General features: G+C 39.2%; 2 protein-coding genes across 4 annotated transcripts; one reads left to right on the top strand and one right to left on the bottom strand.

The window, feature by feature from the left end:
* Positions 1-37: 37 nt before the first annotated feature.
* Positions 38-15,185, bottom strand: abcb9 (ATP-binding cassette, sub-family B (MDR/TAP), member 9). 2 transcript variants are annotated; one of them, XM_074670912.1, is made up of 12 exons: positions 14,793-15,185; positions 13,935-14,611; positions 12,720-12,834; positions 7,956-8,086; positions 7,647-7,852; positions 7,367-7,564; positions 7,114-7,242; positions 6,836-7,024; positions 6,349-6,522; positions 4,416-4,575; positions 2,811-2,947; positions 38-2,652 (listed from the first exon to the last, which is right to left on the bottom strand). In XM_074670912.1, exons 1-12 carry the CDS (start codon positions 14,795-14,797, stop codon positions 2,341-2,343), a joined length of 2,433 nt encoding a protein of 810 aa, XP_074527013.1. In that variant the 5' UTR covers positions 14,798-15,185; the 3' UTR covers positions 38-2,340. The 2 variants fall into 2 exon arrangements, with proteins under 2 accessions (XP_074527013.1, XP_074527015.1); XM_074670914.1 differs by having other exon boundaries at positions 39-2,652; positions 13,935-14,608.
* A 2,708-nt stretch (positions 15,186-17,893) lies between these two features.
* Positions 17,894-23,152, top strand: ogfod2 (2-oxoglutarate and iron-dependent oxygenase domain containing 2). Of its 2 annotated transcripts, none has more exons than XM_074669823.1 (7): positions 17,894-18,152; positions 18,248-18,304; positions 18,805-18,915; positions 18,992-19,091; positions 20,736-20,857; positions 22,146-22,403; positions 22,655-23,152. In XM_074669823.1, the coding sequence occupies exons 1-7, from the start codon at positions 18,018-18,020 to the stop codon at positions 22,883-22,885; spliced, it is 1,014 nt and encodes a 337-aa protein (XP_074525924.1). In that variant the 5' UTR covers positions 17,894-18,017; the 3' UTR covers positions 22,886-23,152. The 2 variants fall into 2 exon arrangements, with proteins under 2 accessions (XP_074525924.1, XP_074525923.1); XM_074669822.1 differs by having other exon boundaries at positions 17,895-18,152; positions 20,733-20,857; positions 22,655-23,150.
* Positions 23,153-24,797: the final 1,645 nt, after the last annotated feature.

Genomic DNA, 24,797 nt, shown 5'->3' with positions numbered 1-24,797 from the left:
AATATCCAGCACATTAGATTGTGTCATGCAATAGCTTAACATAGTTTCCCTGTATTTTTCAAAATAAATTATTTAAGACATGGAAGAGGGAAGACATAAATTAGTGAAATGGAGTCCTGTTTCTGTTCAAAATTAACTGAAGAATTAGGTTTAGTAACATGCAGGGTACTCTCAAAGTTTTGTATAACGCCAGAGGTAGCATTTATCTTTCCTGTTAACACAGACCTTATCAGCCACCTCTTTAAGTCAAGCTTTTTTCATTATAGAAACATTATCCCTGAGAATAAATATTAGCTGTTTTATCTTTAAGTATCTATTTGTTAGCAAGTGCAGTTAAGGTAAAGACACGTTATTTTCAGAATGTAAAGTTATGGCCAGCTATCTAAAATTAATGGCCATTACTGCAACACACCATACTGGTATTTGTGCCAATACTCATACACAAGCCTGTGACAGTTTTATTTTCATTGGCAAATGTGAACCTATCAAATGAAGAAGAAGTAATGACAAGTTAAAGAACCCTCCTGCCTCTGATTGGACAGCCCTCTGTAGACCTGTCAGGCTCTGTAGACCTGTCAGGGGTGGAGCTACAGGCAGACCTTTGTGTTTGAGACCTGCCTCTCCAACGTGTCTCAAACCAGTGAGTAGATCCTTATGTAATGACATCATTATTTCAGCAAGCCAAGAAACACAGAACCTGGATTTAATCCAACACAGACAACATATTTCTAGCGCTTGTTACATGTTGTTTATTTCCGGTTACATTCCTCATTCGTCATTGTACTTTGATTGATCTCCACCCAAGACTCAGCAGATTGTTTAAAGTGCGTTCAGTTTGACATTCAGAGGCAAACATCTGAACTACTTCGACTCAAAAGTCTGTATTAAATAAACAATGTAAACACTCACAAACACACATAAACAAGGCAAATCAACTTAATCCTTGTGACCACTGTTTCCCTTCATGACACGTATTTCTCCCGACAGTAGTGCTCTCTATGGCCCTCATTTATCCCTCTCGCATAGAAACTGGCACAGATCTGAGTTCAGAAACAGGCTCAGGTCAAGGTTCATATGTGGTTTATGAAATATGCATAACTGACCAATCACGGTGTACACCTGTTCAGGTGTTGATAAATCTGGCAGCTGAAAACTATACTCATTTAAATAATATAATCACCATTCAGCTGGCCTAACCCATAAAAAAACAGAAAGACTTCTCTGTACTGGAGACTGACACCATACCAACTGAGGTAGAGTAAAATAAAGCTGAGTTTTTTAGAGACAGAAAACCTACGTCTAAAAAAGAAAATCAACTCTAGGTGAGTTTTAAACTTTTCATTTAAACTTCCTCTCTTCACACATTGATTAATTGGTCTGTGATATTTAACTTATAATATGATTAGCTTTTCACATTCAGGTCAAACACACAGGGAAACCTTTAGATCGCTCTTAAAAACAGAGTAACAGCTCTGAAAAGAAGCTGCTGTCAGACTACAGTCAGCTTTATTTATGGTCATTTTGTCAAGTGTAGTCTGGGCCAAAAGTGCGTCAGTTGTGCACAGCTAGGCATGGGCAGACTGGAGTGTTAAATGGATTATTTATACATCAGAAAAGCTGATTGGTTGTCATCTCATGTAAAATATATATAAATATTTTTCATCATTAAATGGTCAGCTGTTTAAAACAAAGTTCAGATTTATACAGCAGGAGTGAAACAAATATTAGAGGTAGAATAAAATGTTGGATAAAATTTAGATGTAACTAATCTTGTAAATATTTATCTCTCAACCTCTGTTTGTCTAAAAAATGCACTGCAACAACATGGTCTGATGATTCTCTGTCACAGACAGGTTTACTTTGCTGAACTGTGCTCCTCTCTGACATAAAACGTGCGTCCACAGACTGGTTATTTGCGTGGGATTTGAGCGTACCCTCGCCCACGCTCACATTGATAAAAGTCGATCTGCGTGCGGATATGAGCGTACACCCATTTTTCAGTCGTACTCACATTCGATAAATGAGGGCCTGCACCTGATTGAGACTACAGGTGATAAGAAACGTACAGTACATGAAAGCCTTCCCACACAGAAACACATAAAGCTGATTTTGGACAAGAATCATTGTCTTAGCACACTCAAGCTAAATAGTTTGGATATCTGCTGTATTAGGTGGTCTGAGGTCTTAATTCCTATAAGGACTTTTAAAATTCTTTGCATGACATCAACTAAGATTTTAGAGCATCAATATATTAAAAATAAATTTCAAAAGTGCAAATCGTTTCAATGCCACAACACATCCACACCCCAGACTTCTGCTTCCAGCCCCTGCGTTTCATCCTCAGTAGCGTAGATTGCTTTCAGACTCACTGCCGCTGCTTTGTCTTCTCTTACGCTCTGTTCTTTCAGACTCCCTGCAATGCTTCTCAGGAGCACTAGGGGTCTCCAAACTTGTGTCTATGCCCAGGATCTGCCTCTGCACCAGCTTGTAATACAGACCCCTGCTTGTCATCAACTGGCTGTGAGATCCCTGCTCAGCCACACAGCCCTTTTCAATCACAATTATATTGTTAGCTTTCTCCAGCGTGCTGAGACGATGGGCGATCACCATTACTGTGCACTCGTGTAGTAACTTGTTTAGGTTCTCCAGGACCTGCAGCAGACACAGCAGAGAGGAAGGAAATGATACCTGAGACATTTCAACATGTTCATCAAAGCCCTCTCATTTGTCCATTTAGTGGTAATTTGCCTGCTTCTTTTACATCAGTTGTCATTTGTGCTTTCAGTAAATCCAGAGAAGCTTTTACTTACGATGTGCTCGCTCTCAGCATCCAGGGCGCTGGTAGCCTCATCAAATATGAGAACACGAGGATTACGGATAAGAGCTCTTGCGATGGCTACTCTTTGCTTCTGACCGCCTGACAGGTGAGCCCCCTTCTCTCCAACAACTGCAGAAGAAAAAGAAGAAGCAGTCATACGGCTGCATGACAGTGGGCCAGAGGTGTTCACATTTTATTTTAAAAAGGGCTGTGTTTGATTTTGTGAAAATAAATAAGGGACAGCAGGAAGTTCTTTTTGTTGTTTCTTTTAGAAAATCAGTTCCTTAGTGAGCCCAAACATCCTTGTTCCATCTTTACAGACTGATTAAACCAAACCTCACCTGTCCCTCAGGTGTGTCTTGACACCAGATGATCAGTGGTCAGTTTTCTACAGCGTTACGTGCTGCATTAACGTCAACAAACTCTGGTTCAGACTAAGGAAAAATGTTCTCCACTAGGGGGCGATATAGGTCAGTATGTTTCTATGGTAGCTCAGGATCTGGGCCGTATTCACAAAGCTTCTCAGAGAGTTCCTAACTTAGCCTAAAAATTCCGAGCAAGGAATCTTAACTTAAGGGTGATTCAGGACGGTTCTGAGAGCAGCTCTGAGCAAAGAGACAGAATTGTTGATCTTAGTGAGGAGGTGTGGTTGACCCCGTTGCTAGGTCTGACATAGTCTCCTTTTAGCTGTGATTGGTTGTTACCAAAAGGGAAAAAGATGGGGGGGGGGGGGGGGGGGGGGCACTCTGTGTTCCTAGTAATGGATGGACAGTAAACTCAACCGATCACATGACTTGGACCGAATTAAGAAATGTGTATTGGTGATATTTATTTTATATCATCATGATAAAAGTCAGCTAAATGAAATCCCTTGTGACAGAGCTTCAAATTGTTTGAAAATATCTTAAATTTTGAGGAATTCCATGATTTTTCAAAGAATAACGTCACTAAAAGCTACTTCTAGCTTTAAGGATAATTTGTGAAAACATGCACAGGATTTTGTCAGGATTGTTTTTTCATGTATTCTGAAATATCTTCATGTGCCAATTTGTGTCTTTCTGCACCATTTCATAACTTTAATCTAGTCTTGTGTCCTATAACTTGTTATTTGAACTCCCACATTTTCACATCATGATGAATACGTTCATTTAAAGACATTAGTCGCAGGAGATTTTGGGTTTCTGCTCTATTTTCCAGTGCTTTACTTTACCTTATACAAGTAGCCTATGCGCTGACTGTATGTAGTTGTTTTGGTAGGGGTGGGAATGAACCTTTGGCCACAATTGTCCTGGCTTTAGACACACCTGTTGTGGGTGATATAGTGTGAGGGCTATGTCTTAACTGCATATACTACCCACGCAAGGTACATGGTGCAAAGAGCTTGTATTTAACGTGTTAATCATCTATAGGTTTGTGTGCAGTGTAGTGGGAATCAAACCAATCAGAATCATCTGCTGTTCACTCTGGAGCCCAGGTCAGCAGACAAAATGCTGTCTACATGACAGACCTAAGCCGTAACTCATAGAAACACAGACTGATTGTGGTAGTTTCTGTCCTTATTCTATTGCTTATACAACATCAGATAAAAAGTGTTTACTTGTCTCGTAGCCTTCAGGGAAGGAGGTGATAAAATCATGAGCGTTGGCTTTGACTGCAGCCTCCACCACAGCCTCCATGGGGACGTCCGTCAGGCCATAGGTGATGTTCTCCTTGACTGTACGAGCAAACAGCACGGGCTCCTGGCCAATAAGAGCAACCTGCAGGAGCAAAATAAATTACACGGATGTGAGTCGGTATGCATGAACATACAGACCACCTGTTACTCAAACTTCTTTCTCTGTGTTTCTCTACACTTCACTATTTGAACAGGAGTGAGGAGGTTTAAACTGAACTCAGGTTTTTATCACCAGAAGTCCTTTAAGACAGGAACTAATTAAGAACTGTAAACAACCACTTAAACACATTTTCTGTCTAGGAATGAAGGTAAATAGCTGTTATTTGGCAATCAGAAAATAACCATTTTTAGCTTTACGGTACTTAAAGCAAATTTGGAAATTCATGGGTGACAGTAATTATATTTTAGCATTAAATATACAGATCAGAGAGCTTGCACATCCTGGTGAATTAAGCATCACAGAAACATGAACAAGTAGCTATATTAAGGACAGCGGTGGCTAACAACTTACACTGGGTGGTTGTCTTATAACATTTTTAAGCACTGTATATCTAAAAACCACTGATAAAGATGTGAATTCAGCAGCTTACTCTCACCCACAACCTGCTTCCAGGTAATTAGAATAAACAAACTGTCTATTTGAATGAAAAATATTGCCCTTAAAAATGATAGATGAGAACAGTTTATCAGTGTGTTCTTACATAATTGTGTCTGTTTTCAGGAAACTGGTTTCCAATTAACAAATAAAGAAATCACTGAAAGGTCCCATATTATGCAACAACCACTGTATTAAGTCTTTTAGTGAAATTTGTGGGTCTTTGGCTTTCCTCCCAGCCCACAAAATGTGATATTTACTGACAAAACCTGTACTTAGTGCTTGTGAATGTAAAATCCTGACCTAAAACGAGCTGTTTGGATTTTGAGGATTTGCCGACATCAGCGATTTCCTTTTTTTAACAATCAGGAGCAAGTCTGATCCGAACCCCCTCCCTGCCCACTCCACTCCCCTCCCCGCTGCTGGAGAGTAATCTCTCCAGCAGCGGGGAGGAAAATGCCGAAGTTGAAGAGCCATCACTGCTCTATTGTTGGCTGTAAACAGCTACATAGTTTTATGCACAAGCTTTCTATCTCAAAGGAAGACAAGACTTAGTGTCTAGATTTCATTTATCAGGAAATGTTCCAGCTACACTCAGTAAAACTGTGTATATGTGTGTTAGTCACTTCACAGCCAACTGCTTTTCCAACTTTGGACAGTACAACAGAGGGCTAGTGAATAGACTGGTCCTGAATCCAGGTGCATTACCAACCATCCACCAACAAACCTCAGACCCTGGAAATGTGAGTATTTTAAATGCTGTGTGCTGTGGAGCAGATATAGCTTTTCCTCAGTGCCCCCCTGTCTCTGTGTTAGCTTCAGGATGCTAACTTTAGCTGCGGTTAGCCAGTTGTTTTAGCCTGTAATGTTACGGTAAATGAGCTTCGCTGTTTTCTAAACATTGTGCACTCTGAGCTCGTGGCGCCGCTCAGTGACGTGGAAGAGCGGGGCGGTATCAGCAGTGGCTCATTTACATATGAAGGTCACGCCCACTAAATCAGAGCGTTCTGAACAGAGGGGCTATGAGAGCCTGGAAACAATGCTGCTGTGCTTGATTTATTGGCTTTTTAGACCAAAACATGTTACTACCATTTCATGAAGACATCAGTGATCCATATTAAACTGCAGAAAAGGAGCAGAATATGGGACCTTTAAAGGCAGACCTACACATTGTGAATTTTAAGGGTTTTTATTGAAAATATCTCAAAGAATAAGGCCAGTAATACTCTTCAATCAACAAAAGTATCTGTGCAGACTGACCTGAGAGTGGAGATAGTCATGCTGGAAAACGTGGACAGGTTTTCCATCCAGCAGCACGTGGCCCTGCTGGGGAAGGTAGAAGTTCTCCAGCAGATTTGCACAAGAGCTTTTTCCACTGCCTGAAGGTCCAACAAGGGCCGTCACCTCCCCAGGCCGCAGAGTAAATGACACATCCTGTGACACACAGCAAGTCAGGATACTAAGTTATGCATTTCCAACACTTAAAACACAGGGCATTACACTGTGAGGACAAATACTTAGCTACGCAAGTAGCTCCTGTTGATAAAAACATGCACAGCTGCTTATCAGGATGATAAGCAGCTGTGTGAAATGGCTCTTTCTTCTTTGTGTGGATAGAAGAGCCAGAGCACCAGAGAGATATCCAGGTGAAGATGAATTCATTTGGCCTCTTGAACCAAACTGATCAATTTCAGGTCTTAAACACAGATCAGAATAAAAACGTGGCAGCAACATTCCCCAGACAAACCTTGAGGATCTCCGTTTTGGGACGTGTTGGGTAAGCAAATGTGATGTCTTTGAATTCAACCAGGCCTGAAAATGTGTCTGGAGCCTCGGTGCCGTCAGCTAAATGTTTAGGTTTTCTGTCCAGGTACTCAAAAACCTTCTCAGCAGCTCCAACACCTTGCATTAGTCCTGTGTACACTGATGCAATATTCTGCAAGACAGATCACATGAGACATTGGTAAAAGGGACTGATGTCTTGTAATCATTTCTCTATGTGAAAAGATGAAACTGGTGCAGTACCTCGAGACTTTCTCCCAGGTCAAGCATATATATGAAAAAAGATATCAAGGCACTGCTGCTCATCTGACCGCTAACAACAAGGTGACCACCGTAGCAGAGAATAGTGACCTCTAGAGCAAGCTCTGAGATCTGAAAACACAAACACACAGAATGTTGCTACACTGCGATACACACAACAAAGAGAAATCAAACACACATACACACACACATACAACCACACACACACTTGTTGGGGTTAGGACTGTGAACCTACACAGCTGGACCACATATAGCAGGCATAGGCCAAGGCTTGTTTCTTGTTGAGCTGGAACATGTCGAGCAGCTTGATGTGGTAGTTTTCGGCCTCTCCAGACTCATTAGCAAAGCTTCTCACTGTCCTCATGGCTGAAATGGTTTCTTCTGCAACTTGATTCGCTTCTGCCAGGGTCGTCTGCACCTCTTTGGTCAATTTCTTGGGAAAATCACAAAAAAACAGAGGTGTAACATTCATGTCCTCATGTTGAATGATCAACAGAGGCACCAAACTATTTTACCTTGTAGTATTTTCCATAAACTTGAGAGATGAGGGCGATGAAAGGGAATCCCATGACTGCAACTAGTGTGAGCCTCCAGGACATCCCAAACATGAAAATAAGGAAGCCAACGGCCTTGATGGTGCTTCGCAAAAAGATATTAACATTTTGTGAGATCAGATCACTCACCTGGGTGGTGTCAGCTGACAGACGTGATATGATGTCACCTGTGGAGGTTTGAGCACACAGTGAGAGTAGACTTACTGTTAAGGAAGTGGTGCTTATTATAGTGGTAAAGGAAAGGATAGATGTACAATGTTCACTTATCACCTGTGTGGTTTTCATCAAAAAAGGCAATTTCCTGCTTCATCAAAGTTCTAAAGAGATGGTTCCTCAGCCGAAGGTTTAATCTTGCGAAGCATAGGGTAAAGACTCCTCCGCGTACTCCCACTGCGAGTGAGCTGAAGACAAGGTAAAGTTATAAAGTATTAGTGACACCTGGATTCTTATCCGGTCTACCATCCACTTACATCAAATCACCTTCGCTCATTCTGAATCACTGATCTGATCCGATTGCAATGGCAAACTGACCCAAGGTTTCAGATTTTCAACGCTTATCCCTCTCTTATTTATAAATCAACCACTACTGGAGTATCCAACATTTTTATTGTTAAGCTTAAGGTCCACTTCAGGGTCTGGATCGGCCTGGGGTAGGCCTGCACAATATATTGTTTGAACATCGCCATCACAATATGCGCATGCGCAATAGTCACATCACGCATGTGATGCGACTATCGCATTCCCCCCATTTATTAGAGAAATGGAACTGAAGCAACTGAAATTGAAACCTATTCTATTTTGTACCGAGACATGGCCTCCTGGATCCCTTTCATATACAGCAATCTTCATCATTCACAGATAAACCTCCTTAGCCTGGATTAAATGGTATTATAGGAATACAATGGTGTCATTGTGAGTCAACCAAATTCTTCCCAAACAGAGCTATTGAAGTCATCTGGTGAATTTTTTTTTTTATTTAATGTTGCAATTAGTGCTGTCAGGCGATTAAAAAAATTAATGTAATTAATTACAGGATTTGTAATTAATCAATCTAATTAATCGCATTTTAATCTCATATCTGCTTAAGGTCCCAAAATAAAGAATTTGAATTCCAGGACATTAAATTTACATTAAAAGACATTAAAAAACATTTAAAAATCAGGTGGGAATGTATGCAACACATTTTTAGGTACCCTAAGGCATAAGGAACAAATGAAAAAAGCGTTATGGTTCTATCTTTACAAAATCTACACAGTCCTGCACCTAAAATAAGCTGATTTGATTTTTAGGACGGATTTTGCTTCTGTCACATTTTTACTCAATGTGGACTCAATTTTCACTGCAATATGAACTTCTATACTTCTATGAGGTCAGGAGAACCAGGGCTAAAGGCTAAAAACTGTGAGGAACTATGTACAAAACACTTAATTCAAGTCTTGGATCAAAGAAAAGTGAAGTATTTTCAGTTTTACATGCTCTGACCACACAACCTGTTGCTCATTGTTGCAGAGCAGCCCCAAGCTGAAACAAGACACCAGGAAGATGGAAGGAACTTTTCAAAGAATTCTTTAGATTTAAATACAGGATATATATTGACCATTCAGGGCTTGTTTAATGCAGTAAGGAGTGTAAAATTACCTGTTTTTTACAGAATTGAGCTAGAGCAAACGGTTCAATTTCTGCAGATTTTCAAAAAGGACGTGTGAATAAACGCCACGTGGACGGCAGTCACAAATCACTTGCTTCCCTCCCTCCGGTTTAAAGCATGGTGCTGACGTCACGTGTGATACATTCAGGGACCATCAGAAATTTGAAAATCTGACCAGAACACCTCTTTTTCCAAGTAGGACACACGGTTTGTAAATGCCAGACATTTAAAAATAAGTGCGTCTTTGGGATCCAGATCAATCTGCGTTAATTTTTATAACGTGTTAATTTGCGGTGTAATTAATTAATCTAATTAACCCGTTAAAATGACAGCCCTAGTTGCAATATACATCGCAATATATCGCAAACCCCCCAAAAATTGCAATGTCAGTTTTTTCCAATATCGTGCAGCCCTAGCCTGGGTTGCATGATGACTAAGCAATTTCTTTATTTGTCTGATTTAATTTTAACTTGTCTCAAGGACAAATTCAAGACAAACTTTAACTCCTCTACATTTGTCATTTATGTTTTAATTTGATGATTTTAAAAATTGTACATTAAATTCTTAAAATATTTTTTAATAATTATGAAAGAAGGATTAAAAGTACATTTTTTTATCTTCTGTGAAGTATTTTTCACTGTGGGGCAGAGGCAATCAGCCTGTAGCTCATATAAAGTCCAGGGCCCATATTCACAAAGCATCCTAAAGGCTTATTTATGCTCAACGTTACATACGGATACGGATAGATCTTTTATACAGTCTATGGGATAGATACGGACGAAGCCTTCTCTCTGTGCTCTGCGTTCATTTCATATTTCTGAACTTTTTCATGAAGCGTCCGGATACGGACCATAGACCATATAGAGTGGACAGTGTGGCTCCACCATTTACCATTGTACAGTTTTGAAGCCAAAATACCACCGTCTCAGGCGCCACCATTGTAGCAGTTTGGAGCCAGAGTCTGCACAGTAGAGACGATAAGGGATTCTGGGAGAATCTGAGTGGAGCTGGGTGACAAAAATAATAATTATGTTTTTCTTTCGAGAGTCTAGTCACTTCCTGACTCTACCTCCCAACATATTTTACAATCCCTGAAAAAAATACACGAGAACGGCAGCTGTTAATCATTGTTTAACGTTAACTAAAGCTTAGTTTTTAACCTCGTATAACTAATGAAGACGAAACTTTTCAGTAAAAAGAGGACTTGGATACAAGACAGCCAAATAATATCTTCAAATCACTACAATAATCGGACATGAGAAACATTTCTACGAGGTGCAATCATTTTTTAAAGTTTGACCACAGCCCATCTGGAATGACAGGAAAGCCTTATTTTTAAACCTATACTACAGCCAGCCACCAGGGAGAGCAGGTTTTGTGGAAACCTCACTTTGAGTCGAGCAAGCGGACGTCCATTTTTTTTACAGTATATGACACGGACCAAACGGAGCAGTACCACTGGACACCGTGGGCAGTGTTGTCGTTACTACCCGACACAATGCTTACGTGAGACATGAAGAAGAAATAACAATAGCGGAACTATCGCGATATATTTAACTGCCCCACCTACCATTGCCTGCTACAACGGCGCCTCTGTTTTTGTCTTTTATGCAAGCAGAACATTATCAATATCTCCTACACAGTCGCCATGTTTGTTTTTGAGTTTCGCTGTCATAAACTTTTGACTCTGGGCTGACCCCCTCCCGGTGGATACATTGGTTAACTGCTATGCCAACGCAAAGTACGTAGAGAAGTATGTGTGCACTGGGCAGTGACGGTTTGACGGATACATTTTCGTACGTAAAGGGTGTATAAATGGGCCTTAAATGGGCCTTAGGCTAAAAGTAGCTCTAAGTGACGCCATTCTTTGAAAAATCTTAGAATTCCTTGAATTCTAAGATTTTTAAACTAAACACAGTGCCTGCCACTTGCGACTGCTGTTATGATAGTGATCCACCGTTAAACAGTCCAGAAGATGAGCATATTGAGTTTTATAACATTTGTACAATCATTAATATCAAAAAAAGCCATGTCTTCTACCCTGCAGGGCCCAGATCATCCCCTCTATGTAGAGTTTAGTCCTCTGCCCTCAGACAGACTGCCTGTGATGAAGACTAAAAGGCATCAGGTTTCATTCATACCTGCTGATATTGGCCAGCTGAATAGCCACTGAATTTGCTTGTCAATGCACTGCACTTTATTGTTATTATCTCTACTATCTTTTTTTTATCTTCTTATCGTGTCTTATCACATTGTTGGAGAATCTCTGTTGGGCTTCATGCCTCCTGTTACATGTTCTTGATGTGGAGGGTTTATTTGATGTTTTATTTGTCTTGTTTATGCATTTACCTGTCTCCAGTTGCAAACAATTTCCCCTGTTGGGACAATAAAGATACCTTTGACCTTTATCAGCAGCCGTAGACTAAATGATAACCATACAACACTGTTTGAGAGCAACTTTGCTTGTGTGCTGCAATGTCTACTCTTGCTTGGGATTGACAGTGGTTCTCACACTTGTTGGTTATGAGCACAAGGAGAAGGAAAAACACATTGATTTGTTGGGCAATGTACTCCCAAGTTTTTCACATTAGGAGCTCTCTTAAGGCCTAAAATGCTTTGTGAATAACTTTTATCTTACCAAGGGAAAATTCAAAGAAAAAATTTAGAATTTAAAAAACTCAAAGATTTTTCTCGGTATGACGTCACTAAGAGCTACTTTAATGGGGGTCCACTTCTTTTCCTCCTTATCTCAGGTAAGAATCTTCTGGGCAAAGTGGTTTGACTCGAGGAATGAGACAGATGTAGCCAAATTCCTGACCCGTCTGTGCATGCTGACTCTTGACCCTCGGACTCCAGACTCAGTCCACTTTTTGTGAAGTTATTGAACAAGTTTTTCTTGACCATCCTCTCCAGGCTGTGGTTATTCTTGTTTCCTGTGCTTTTGTCCACCAAACTGTCCCTCCACTCCTCTTTCTAGAAATCTGTTTGGATCCAGCACTCTGTGAACAGTTTCTTTATCAGCAAACTTTTGCATCTTACCCTTGTTGTCTTCTGGACAACTTTGCAATTTCGTTGTACTTGTTGCAATGAGAAATAAAGTTCTATTGTATTATATTCTAACTGTCAGTCAGCGATGATCACTATGACTGTGTCATGGACTGAACCAGAGAGACTATTAAAGGCTCAGGAACCTTTGCAGGTTTTTACAGTTTATCAGCTGATCAGAGTGTAACACCATGCGTTTACAATATTCAACTCTTCATCATATTCTGATTGGTGTGGAATGAATCAATAAATTACGCAAATTGCATACAATAATCTATTCTAGTTCACACATACACATAAACTGAGTGCAGAATTCACCATCACAGTCTCTGGACACTCACCTTACAAAGGTAAGTACTGTCAGGGTGATGGCAGGCTTAGCAAAGTGTTCCATGCTCTGGTGAACCACAATACTGTCTATTGCTTTCCCATAGTAGAATGGTATGAAGGCCTCACCTGCAAATAAAACACAGATTATGTAACCAATCTCAGAGAAAGGTTCTCTATAACAACGCTATATCTTTATTACATAAGATGTTTTTAGTATTTTGGATTGTAAAGATTTGCTGCTTCTGTTTGTCCTTGTTAAATTTGCTTAATTTTCTTAGTTGTCATATTTTTTTTTACTAACCAATCCCTTGATCTCTTTGATGGTTAACCTTTTTGAAAGCTGTGAATTTACACTGTTAGGGTGGTTTTGAAAGGGTTTTTTAAACAAGTCCACACAAAAGGGTTGCTGTCCTCACCTCACTGCTGATGGTACTATAAAATGGTTTTGGTAAAACTTTTGTTATTGCACTTAGGGATGGGTACCTTTCACATTTGAACCAATACGGTACCGATTCCCGGTACCTGGCAATCGGTGCCGGTACTCAACGGTACCAATTTTTGGTACTTTTTGTGTTTATGGGGGAAAAAATATCAATTTGTTTAGTAGTGAAGTATACTTTTTTTCAATTGAAATTATTTCTTCTCCATTATTTAACCTCGCAATGTGGTCTTCATGTACAGCATGTAAAATAGCCAACTCTTCCACTCTCTCACAGTCACAAGGATGCATTTGGATACCTAAACATGGTACCTTTTGATTTTACATGAATCGATACCCAGTACTTTTGACAGAATTCGGTCGGTACCTATAAAAGTACCTGATTCGGTACCCATCTCTAATTGCACTACATACGCCGGAAACATGTAGTAGAAAGTGGTCAGTGGGGTTAGATTTTTTCCTCAAGTTTCTTGAAATAAAAAAAAAATGTCTTAACAAGAAACTAAACAAGTACACTTTTCATACCCTATCAACATAATTTTAACGCTTCAAAAGTAACTCAGCCAACTTATTTGTATTCTAATACCCTGGAAAAAAATTTAACTTGTCTTGACCTGTCTTGTGAGTGTGGTTCAAACAGAGTCTGGTGCATGTATGATATAGAAACTTGCTTAAATGTCAGTTTTTGCAGTGTAAACATGCTTTTTATAGGCTGTTTAATTATGCTGCAGTCCTGTAAACAAGATGAAACTGTGATTGGTTGGTTTACACTTTTTAAGACACTTACAAACAGCAGAGACGACCAGGAACAGGACGGCCACAAACAGAAGCCCACCATCCTTTTTGCAATACGACAGGAGACGCCTCAATGTTGCATCAGTGCTGGTGTTTTCCTTCTCCTCTTGTCCTTCCTCCTTCCTCTTTCTTCCCTCATAACCCACCTCTGGCTCCTCCTCAGCAGCTGTGTCCACAAGCCTCTTTGTATCCTCAGCACCTTCTTTATCTCTCCTACCACTATGGTGGTGGCTTTCAGAGTGGGACTCTTTCCCCAACAGCCCCCAGAGCAGCACGACTCCCAGACAGGAGGCACAAGTCCAGCACACGAGGCTCAGGAACCAGGGCTGATGCAATAAAGACACCAGCTCTATCAGCATCAATAGTTTCACCAAACTGTAAGTGATGATAATCAGGCAGATGAAGTGGAGGGGGGTGGTGAGTTTGGCTACTCTCTGTGGACCATCTCCTCTGTTCACACACACACCCACAGAGGCTCCCAGGAGGATGGAGGCTCTGACCAGTACAGTGCCCCAGATGTCCAGCGCTGACAGCATGATGTTAAAGTTCTGAACATCCTCTTTGAATATGCTGACGAGAGATCCATGTGTGTACAGGACAGTGGTGATGATCACATCCAGGAGAGCATAGAGCACTGTGAAACTCACTGTGACTCTGAAGCTCATGCTGCTTTCAAAACAGGACGGAGATGTAATTATTAGGACAAATAACAATAACGTGGAGCGATTTATATGGCCCTACAGGGGCTCTGGTCGATTCATGAAGTTAGACCTTACATTAAAACACATTTTGATGCACAGTGCATAAATTATTTAGTAGGAAGATGTCTGTAAATAGACTGTCTACTTACTTCATTTAGCAAAAAAAAACAGCCAGTCTTCCTCTCCTGTTAGTGAAGTGACTGCAGTCTATGCGCACATGACTCAAGAGGAATAAAAGTAACGTCCGTCCAATCAAACCATAAAGCTTGACGTTTAACCACGAAAAGGCGACACCGGGCTGTCAAACACTCACTGCGCTCTTAGCGGTTAGCAGTTAGCAAACCTGTCCTTTCTCTGCTCGTAACAAGCCACAGGAATAAACGTGCTGCATCCGTGCGAGTCTTAAAAATGAGAGAAGTTTGTCTTGAGAAGAGGACGCGACCTTATCTTGAAGTAGACGATCAATGAAACCGCTATTACAGCTTGTTTAGTTGACAGGAGAGTGCGTAAGACGTAGCAGGGTCTCCCTTCACTCCGGTTAGCTCCTCCCACCCAGGAAGTGAAGAAGGGACACCTGAAGAGATGCGCGAGATTGCTTTAACAGTCAAACCAACAAGAGCAAACATCCAAAACACCCCGGTACCAACAGAATAAAACGGTCAATTTAGATATAATCCTTGTCAGAAAATTTAATGATTTTAGAAGAAAAGTTCAGACATACTTTACCCCTCTACAGAATGCCATTGCCCTGAACCACCAAACCACTTATTTTGTTATGACACTGTACCTTTAACTTTTTAAATGTATTCATTTATATTTTTTATTTAAATATAAAACCAAAAAATAATTATCTTCCCAAAAAGTATGGGGGGGGGGGGGGGGTTGGTGAGAGGCGTGTTTTTTTTCAGGGGGTGGGGATCCCGTTTTGTAGACTAAACTACACAGGAATTCAGCCCCATAAATTGGTATGTTGAAACTGTTTAACAAAACAACAACAACAACAAACAAACAAACAAACAAACAAACAAACAAACAAACAAACAAACAAAACAAAACAACAAAAAAACACAACAACAAAAAACAAACAAAAAAAACCAAAAGAAAAACAAAAACAAGACAAAACAAGACAAAACAAGAAACAACAACAAAAAACGATTAAACTGAAAAATCTTCGTAAAGAAAAGCATGTGCATGTATATAGATAAGTAATTTAGTATTTTTTTGTTGTTTAAAGACAATTTTAATTGTGTTAATTGACATAAAATCTGTTTTCTGTTTGTTGCCCCAGGGCATCATTATGCAGTCAGACCACTTTAGTTGGCGTAGTCATGCTAAAACAGTGGTACTCTTCTCTGGTCCTAGGCAAAGCGTGTGTGAGCAACCTGGCTGCAGGGACCAGACACCTTTTAGTAACAGCCCCGGAAACCAATATTTCTCTTGTATCCCCAACACAACCCTGGGAGGGACTGTCTCTCATCCACACCTGGCCCCCTGCTGCTGAGTAGATGTTAGCCTACCTCAGCGACCTTTGTCAAGGAAAAAGTTTGTCAGGACTTGTTTCTAGCAAACTAAAAGTTCACAGCCTTCCTTGTGTCTTATCTGATCAAAGGAACTCATAACACTGGCTTGCTTGTCAAGTAAAAAGTTTAATACACAGAGCAACACCAGAATCAAACAAGCTCCACAGTGGCTAGCAAGGAGCTTGCCAATATAGTCACCCTGTGTTTCTCAGTGAAACACCTCTATTACTCACAGGAATTTGCCAGCAGTCTAAATCCCTTTGGTCAGTTCAGACTTATGGTATTTGGAGCTACCCCCCAGCTCTCCAGAGAAAGGACACCTTGCTGTCACACTCAGTCATAATAAATGAAAATGAACCTTTGTGTCTACACTCCATGAAACTTTTTCAGATAACAAAGGCTTCACCTTATATGACTTCACGCCAGACACATCAGTTGCCACCCGTACCTTATGGCTGCTTTTAGTGAACTCTGGACTAACAAGCCTAACAGGTCTTCTTTAGTCTTATGACATCCTTCACTGCTGATGTCAGCCATAGGGTTGCCATAATGACAGGCACCAATAGCTAAAGAAGCCTCTAAAGAAGCCTCCACAATAAAGACTTTAAATGTGGCCCCAAGGGATCCATGTTACCAGAACCCCTCAGGATACTTGAGAAATCCCTTTGAAGGAGGGATGAAACCTCACCAGTCCCCCATCAACAAAGCTCCCAGCTCACATGGACAAGAAGACCCCTCCACTAGATTGAGGAAGATTTCTTGGAGATCTGATTTTATATTTTGTTTGACTGCACGTCTTGGGACACCAATAAAAAAAAAAAAAAAAAAAAAAACTGGCTGCATAAGAGAAGAAGAGAAAAATATCTTCACTGCTTCTTTTTTGTCTTTTTTCTTTTTCTTTTTTTTTTTTTTTTTTAAACACAATTAAAATTAAAACATCTTAAAACAAAATTATGTACTACTTGTAATACTTGAATGCATAAAGGAAGTAGAATTTTTTTGTTGTTCAAAGGTGCATTTTTCTTTTGTTTTTGCTGAACTTTGTTTTTCTTGATACCAATCAAGCGCCCAGAGATTGCTGCTTGGTTAAATCTAACCAAATTATGTCATTTCCTCTGAGTAGATCCCTCAAATGTCCTCGCATCACTTTTACCTGAACTGTTTTTTGTAACATCAAGGGTGAGACAGCAAACTTTAGGAGATTTATAAATTACTCATTAATTTTACAGTTTATGTTTAAACTTAAGGAGAGTTATAAATTACTCATTGATTTTACAGTTTATGTTTAAACTTTAGGAGAGTTAGAAATTACTCATTGATTTTACAGTTTATGTGAAAGTTTTTTTGTCAACCTTTGTGGGGAATAGCAACTTAAAACTGATAAAATATAGATTTGTCTTTTTTTCTTTCATTTTCTTTTTTTTTTTAACTCAAAAATGTAAATATAAGACAAAAATGCAGATTGTACAGCCAAGTTATTTTGGTGACAGGCTCATTTTCCGGATATATCTAAATAAAGAGTCTAACCAGAAAAAAAAGCTTATGTGAATCAAAAAAACAGATGTACTCAAAGAAGTCACCCTTCTAGGAAGACATTTTTAAATCATTTATTTTTTCTATTTTAACAAATTGGGCACAGATAATGTTTTTTTGGCGAATGTACCAATATAAACGGGTCAAGGTTTCATTTAGTTTGAAATATAAAAAGGCTACTTTTATTCTGAAAATTTATACCGGAAGTAAAACGTTTGTTTACATTTGCCCACAGGCTGGCTGTCAGTTAGCTTCCATACTGGTGACAATCTTAACATTATGCAGCCTGCTTTAGCAAAAACTTGTTTTTAAACGGATGCAATGACAAACGAAAAAGAGGGAAGCTCTCGGTTTTATGTCTGTGATTGTTTCACTACGGATAATATTTTTCTGAAGGACTACAAGCTTCATGTCAGCTTCCTGTCTAAGAAGCAGTTCAGATCCGACTATGAGGCAGTGAGTGGATTTTAATCTAAAAGGGTGTTTTTTTTATTTTTAATTTAAATACCTATATGTACACTCGATCAACGTGTATTTCTGTTGGTTTCTAGATCCTGAGAAGGTTGGGCTGTGTCACGGAACAACAGTTTGAGGATGTGTTCAGCGAGGTAAGAAAGTATTACACATATTGTACTGCCAGTACAATATCTGTCTTAATTCATGCATCTAGTTTTTTACAGAATTTTGTAAGGTAAATACAGTGTTTCGTGATCACACAAAATAGGGTTTTTCTCTGCCCATTTTAAAGTCATGAATGTTTAAGTTGTTGTTTTTTCCCTTGTCATGTCTCACAGTAACTTTAAGGCCCTAAAAATGCAGAGATTGAAACGAAACTTTTTGTAAAAAGAGAGTAATTGCAGTGCATAGGAAAGTCTACTTCAGTCTATGGTGATTTCATGATTAAGATCTCTCTGCTGCCTTTAAAGTAAAGTGTAACTCAGGAGAGACTATATCCTGAGTTTGTGAAAAAATAAATAAATAAATAAAAAAACAGGAACCAACTTTAAAGGCCCTGTGACGACTTTAGTTTGGTGCATCCCTAAAAAGTCTGGACTTATGCTGAGATGTAGATTTTGTCTTATATTTTCACTTTATCTTCTCTGTTAAGATTTCACAAGAAGTGGACAGGCGAAGGCATTATGGAGAGACATCTGCTCAGAGAGCTGCTGCTATAAAAGATGGGTACCAGCCCCTCCATCCTCATGTCTACCATCTTCAGGTATGAACATCAGTCGATCAGTCGGTGCACATAACATTAAAAATGTGACATTACAACTATGCTGCACTCTCTGCAGGAGTCCTACCTTTCACCAAAGTTCAAACAAATTGTTGAGCACTGCCGAAGCAGGGACACAGGTGAAGAAGGTCTCCTCGACCTGGTAGTGGAAGAGGCAGGTGAGTGGAAAAGTGCTTCTATTAAAAATAATTGGGTATGGTTTGATTTGGATCTGAAAAATGAACTTTTGATACACAGATTTTTTTTCTATTTCGTAGAGCACCTGAAAGTTTCGTAAAGTCATAGTAAAAATCTTCGACTGATAATGTAAAAAGTCATTTGAAAGCCATATTTGCTGCCGTTAAAAAACAACTGGCACCCATGTTTTCTTTTTTTCTTGACTAGTGTTTGTATCTTTCAAATGAAATGATGACTTGTATCATAATTTATTGTACAGTCTTAAAAAAAACATTATTTTCACTAAGGTTTAGTTTTTCTAATCATAGTTATAGAGAGGAGGGGGTGATGGAATCCATGGGAAACTATCTCCTCTGTCCTTGGCTGGACTAGATCGATGACAAAGAAGAGAATTAGGAAAAGCAATGAGGAAGGAGAAACAAGCACAGCTTTCTTTTTACTTTCCTGCCCCCTAGTATGGACTATGATTGACTGTTTTGAAACTTTACGTCATGAAACTGCACAAAAGAGTTTAATCATTTCAAAAGAAAGATCTGAAAGCAGCCACTGAGGGGAGCTCTTGACAAGCGAGTATTTGACAAGCACTTAGAGCAGAATATACTGACCAAAGCAGTCAGAAAATCAATAATAATACTTTTGTTTCAGATCTGATGAATATGATCACCTCATCCAAAATCATTATAACATTTTAATTTTTTTTTCTGTTTTCTGTTGGTTGTCTTTTTTTTGTTTCTAACGGGAATTATTTCTGTTGTAGGCATCTTTCTGGTAGACAAAATAAATCAAACAAAAACAAGAAAACACTTGCTATATTTATTTCAGTCACATAAGTTTGACATTTTTCAAATAAGTAAATGGTGCATGGAACCAGTAAAGTGATATGTGTGCTGCTGAACAGCCCACCATTTATTTTGATCATGGTTACTCTAGCATTCACCTGTGCTGACACAAACAGCTGACTGACAGCTGATCAGAGGTAATCAGAGGTGATCAGATCACATTGTCATCCCACTGACACAGCCTCACATGAAGCCTCAGAGGAAAGAACATCCTGAATCCCTCAAATAATTTTTAATTTCTTTACATCTCTGGCAGGAGAGAATAAATCCGGGTTTATATTTCTGCTTTGAATCTTTGCCGTAGCCCATGTTTTATTTCTTTTTCAGTTGATTTCAAAGCATGAAACACATAATTTCAACTGGAAGCTAGTACATTGTACATCTATTGGCCTGAAGCACTGTAGAGCTTTATCTGGAGCAACCTAGATGTGTTCAAGACCTGACAGAGATGTATCAGCGATTTATATGGTGCATTATTTAAACATTGTTCATTTTAGATAGTGAGTTTTAAAATGAGAAGTGTAAGACAACCTTTACATGGTGTGATTGTGAATGGTCTCTGGTTAGTCATCACAAATACTTCTATTTACCTCATTTGAGTAGACTCATTGTTGCTGTATGGTTTCTTGACACTGACTCTTGTACTCTGCGTCAATAATTTCTTGGATTTGATTTTATACATGTATGATTAAGAGCAGCTGAATCATTGGTATGATTGATGTTGTAGTGCTGTATTATCATCTAATGTGTTAGAAATCATCGTTTTCTCTTGTCCCACTGAAGCAGCGAGGGTGTACCGCTTCCCTGTCTTTGAAAAGGGCTTCTGTGAGCAGCTGTTGGAGGAGCTGGAGCACTTTGAGCAGTCCTCTGCCCCCAAAGGAAGACCCAACACCATGAACCATTACGGGGTAATGCATCAATCTCTGTAGGCTGAAACCAGTGCTGTCAAGTGATTAAAAAAGTTAATCTAATTAATTACAGGATTTGTAATTAATTAATCTAATTAATCGCATTTTAATTCATATCTGCTTAAGGTCCCAAAATAAAGAATTTGAATTACAGGACATTAAAATTACATTAAAAGACATTAAAAAACATTTAAAAATAAGGTGGGAATATATACAACACATTGTAGGTACCCTGAGGCATAAGGAACAAATGAAAAAAGTGTTATGGTTCTATCTTTACAAAATCTACACAGTCCTGCACCTAAGATAAGCTGATTTGATTTCTTGGACGGTTTTTGCTTCTGTTCACATTTTTACGCGATGTGGACTCAATTTTCACTGCAATATGAACTTCTATACTTCTATGAGGTCAGGAGAACCAGGGCTAAAGGCTAAAAACTGTGAGGAACTATGTACAAAACACTTAATTCAAGTCTCAGATCAAAGAAAAGTGAAGTATTTTCAGTTTCACATGCTCTGAACACACAAACTGTTGCTCATTGGTGCAGAGCAGCTCCAAGCTGGAACATGACACCAGGAAGATGGAAGCAAATTTTCAAAGAATTCTTTAGATTTAAATACAAGACATTTATCGATCATTCAGGGCTTGTTTAATGCAGTGAGGAGAGTAAAATTACCTGTTTTTTTACAGAATTGAGCTAGAGCAAACGGTTGATTTTCTGTAGATTTTCAAAAAGGGCGTGCAAATAAACAAGATGTGGACCCACTCTCTCTTCCCCCCCGGTTCAAAGCATGTTGCTGAAGTCAGGTGTGATACATTCAGGGACCGTCAGAAATTTGAAAATCTGACGAGAACACCACTTTTTTCCATGTAGGACAAACAGTTTGTAAATGCTAGACATTTGAAAATAAGTGCGTCTTTGAACGCCTCGGGGGTTTGGGATCCAGATTAATCTACCTTAATTTTTATAACGCGTTAATTTGCGGTGTAATTAATTAATCTAATTAACGCGTTAAAATGACAGCCCTAGCTGAAACACTATAATCATCTCTGCTTGTGTTCATTCATTGTTGTGGTGAAGCCTGGGTGTCTTCATAAATCATTGATAGGGACTCTGTAAGATGTTTTTTTGTTGTGGATATTAATGAAGTGAAGAAGTCAGAATTTGTTTCATCATTTGTTTTTAGGAATTAAACCCTTTGAAAGAGTTCTGGTTACATGGAGGGAGTCAAACAAATGTGTTACATCATCTATAATCTTTTTTTTTACTGGTTTATTCCCCATCAGATCCTCCTGAATGAGTTGGGCTTTGATAAAGACTTCATCACTCCCCTTCGTGAGCACTACCTGCTTCCACTTACCTCCCTGTTGTACCCAGACTGTGGGGGGCGCTCTCTGGACAGCCACAAGGCCTTTGTTGTTAAATATGACCTGAATGAAGATCTGGACCTGAGCTACCACTATGATAACGCAGAGGTCACCCTCAATGTGTCCCTCGGGAAGGACTTCACTGAGGGGAACCTTTATTTTGGTGATATGAGACAGGTGATCACGTGGTTAAATTCTGTGATTGTTTACTGTTTAATAAATGGAGTGTTAATGAGACATCATGAAATATATTTTAACATTTTACTGAGAGGAATGGCTTTTTTAACAGACGTATATTCTCAAACCTAAGAATTAAACACACCTACATCTAATAGAATAAATATTTTAATGAGGAAGAAGTTTTCTCTGGACTCAAAAACAAAATGATACAACATACCTAAACTTTGTGGTTTTGATGCTTCCTGCAGGTGCCTTTAAGTATGACAGAGTGCTCAGAGGTTGAACACAAGGTGACTGAGGGCCTCCTCCACCGGGGCCAACACATGCACGGGGCCTTGCCCATCTCCTCTGGTCAGCGCTGGAACCTGATCATCTGGATGAGAGCCTCGCAGGAACGAAACAAACTGTGTCCCATGTGCAACAGGAAGCCAACTCTGGTGGAAGGGGACGGCTTTGCAGATGGATTCACCAAACAATGATAAACCTTTAACTTCGCCATGCCTGGTCGCTGTCAGGCTTTAATTTCACAGCAAAGACACTTTCAGTCCAAAATCGAAATATTTACCATGTAATGGCACTTTTTATTTCGAATGTAGGGGTACTTAATTTCTGTCTTGTTAATTTAAGTCTGAGTCTGTATAATATTTTTGTCTTCTCTCGATTAAAAAAGTCAAATCCCATCTGTACAGAGTATCATTGAGTGTGATTGTACTGTATTTTGTGACAGAGATAAAAAAAAGAGTAACCCCAACCTTAGCTCACTTAAAAATAAACAAATAAATAAATAAATAAAATCATCCATTATTTCCAATAAGTTATCCCACTTGGGGCAACAGACAAAAAGCCATGATGTTCTGTTGTTTGTCTGAGTTCAGATCCTGTTAACCTGCTTCAAAGGGTTTCATTGGCATCAAAGGTTGCGTGTACAGCATGTGAAGTACAGGAGCAATAATGGCACTGAAGTACGGATAGACTGATTATCGGCCGGGCCGATTATCAGGGCTGATATTTGGCATTTTGAGGCATATCATCATCGGCCTTTATTTAATCCTACGGGCGATAAAAAACAAATTTAAAACTGCGTTGTTGCGGTTTTGATGCAGCTGCTCCACTGTCTGCAGTCACAACTCAGTCCCCAGCACTGTCCCACACACAGTACCATCTGATTGGTTACAAGCACAGCCATGGCTTGGGAAAGAGCCAATCAGCAGATGTTTAATAAACTCATGCTTGAAGGCATTTGAATGCAGTTGAGAGATGGAGTTTGTATTATTCAAAATTTTGACACTGATATTTTCACTTTGACTGGAAATTAATATCAGCTTCAAATATCAGTTATCGGCCTCCTTGACTACAAATAATTGGTATTGGCCCAGAACCATATCCGTCTATCTCTACATTGAAGAATAATGTTTTTAATCCAGTGACAGCCTCCAGTTTTAAAATATGATGCTTATGGGAAAGTGGTAAAAACCGCAGTTCATCAAGTGTCCACTTGAGGCTGGCTGCAGAAAGACCAGAAACCACATACACACTCAGTCAAAAATGTTTACAGCATGGTTCAAGACACAGTTTAGGTTATTTTCCTTATCAGAACACACTGTAATGGGTAAGTTTTTTTTCCCCTCTTTTTTGTTAAGTAGTTAAAGAGTTTCAACTGGTGGTCACTCTGTAGCTGCCTGCAAACAAAAAAAATATTCAATCATGAGTATCCCAACACTTTGAAGGGGCTGTAGAGTTATTTTCATGTCTGTGGTGACCAGCGCAGAGAGATAAAGGAAAATAGAAACAAAAAAAACAAAAAACAAAAACAAACATCAAATCAAAGGCTTGCCCTCTATCTCTTTGCAGGAGCAGAACAAGCTCAGCTAGGTTTGATGCTTTATTTATGTTAGTAGACTGAAAGTTGTGGTTTTAGTGGCAGTGTCCAGAGAGTGGTCGAGGTATTAACAGTTTTGTTGTGAAGAAACTATGAATGATGCAAAGTTGAAACTGAGAGAGCCAAAAGATAAAGGAATATTTTCAAAGTGCAGGTGAAGTTTCAATATGAATGCGTCAAGGACTTGTAAGGGTTAACATGAGATTCTCCAGGATATGATCACATTTTGAACATTTAGCAAAGGTTTATAAAGCTTTAATATCTCAGAAAGATTCTGTGATACAAATGTGAAAAGTCATAATGCTCCTGTCCTAAATGAGGTGAAAGATTTGAAGTTTGGAGTTTAAATATGCTTAAAATAGTGGACAAGAAAATACAAACCAAAAAGCAAGAAGATGGAAAAAAAAAGAGAAAAAAAAAGATTTGATAGAAGAATCTAAGAAAGAATCCATGTTCAACAAAACAGGTCTCATTTTGAATGTTTAATTTTAATAACATAACTTTTCTGGGAC

This window comes from Halichoeres trimaculatus, unplaced genomic scaffold, assembly GCF_033239565.1.
Source record: "Halichoeres trimaculatus isolate MK-OKI-2021-1 unplaced genomic scaffold, fHalTri1.1 fHalTri1_scaffold_5, whole genome shotgun sequence".
NCBI classification, from domain to species: domain Eukaryota; kingdom Metazoa; phylum Chordata; class Actinopteri; order Labriformes; family Labridae; genus Halichoeres; species Halichoeres trimaculatus.
The sequence above is the reverse complement of the archived record's forward strand: the minus strand, read 5'-3'. Positions and strand labels throughout refer to the sequence as shown.

Bases quoted from the DNA above. Each gene is read 5' to 3' on its own strand.
- ogfod2 (XM_074669822.1), top strand. From the start codon at position 18,018: ATGACAAACGAAAAAGAGGGAAGCTCTCGGTTTTATGTCTGTGATTGT. The intron at 18,153-18,247 runs GTGAGTGGATTT...GTTGGTTTCTAG, and splicing joins TCAGATCCGACTATGAGGCA to ATCCTGAGAAGGTTGGGCTG. The intron at 19,092-20,732 runs GTGAGTGGAAAA...GTCCCACTGAAG, and splicing joins CCTGGTAGTGGAAGAGGCAG to CAGCGAGGGTGTACCGCTTC.
- abcb9 (XM_074670912.1), bottom strand. The intron at 7,025-7,113 runs GTACTGCACCAG...TCTGTCTTGCAG, and splicing joins ACCTGGGAGAAAGTCTCGAG to AATATTGCATCAGTGTACAC. The intron at 4,576-6,348 runs GTCAGTCTGCAC...TTGCTCCTGCAG, and splicing joins ATGACTATCTCCACTCTCAG to GTTGCTCTTATTGGCCAGGA.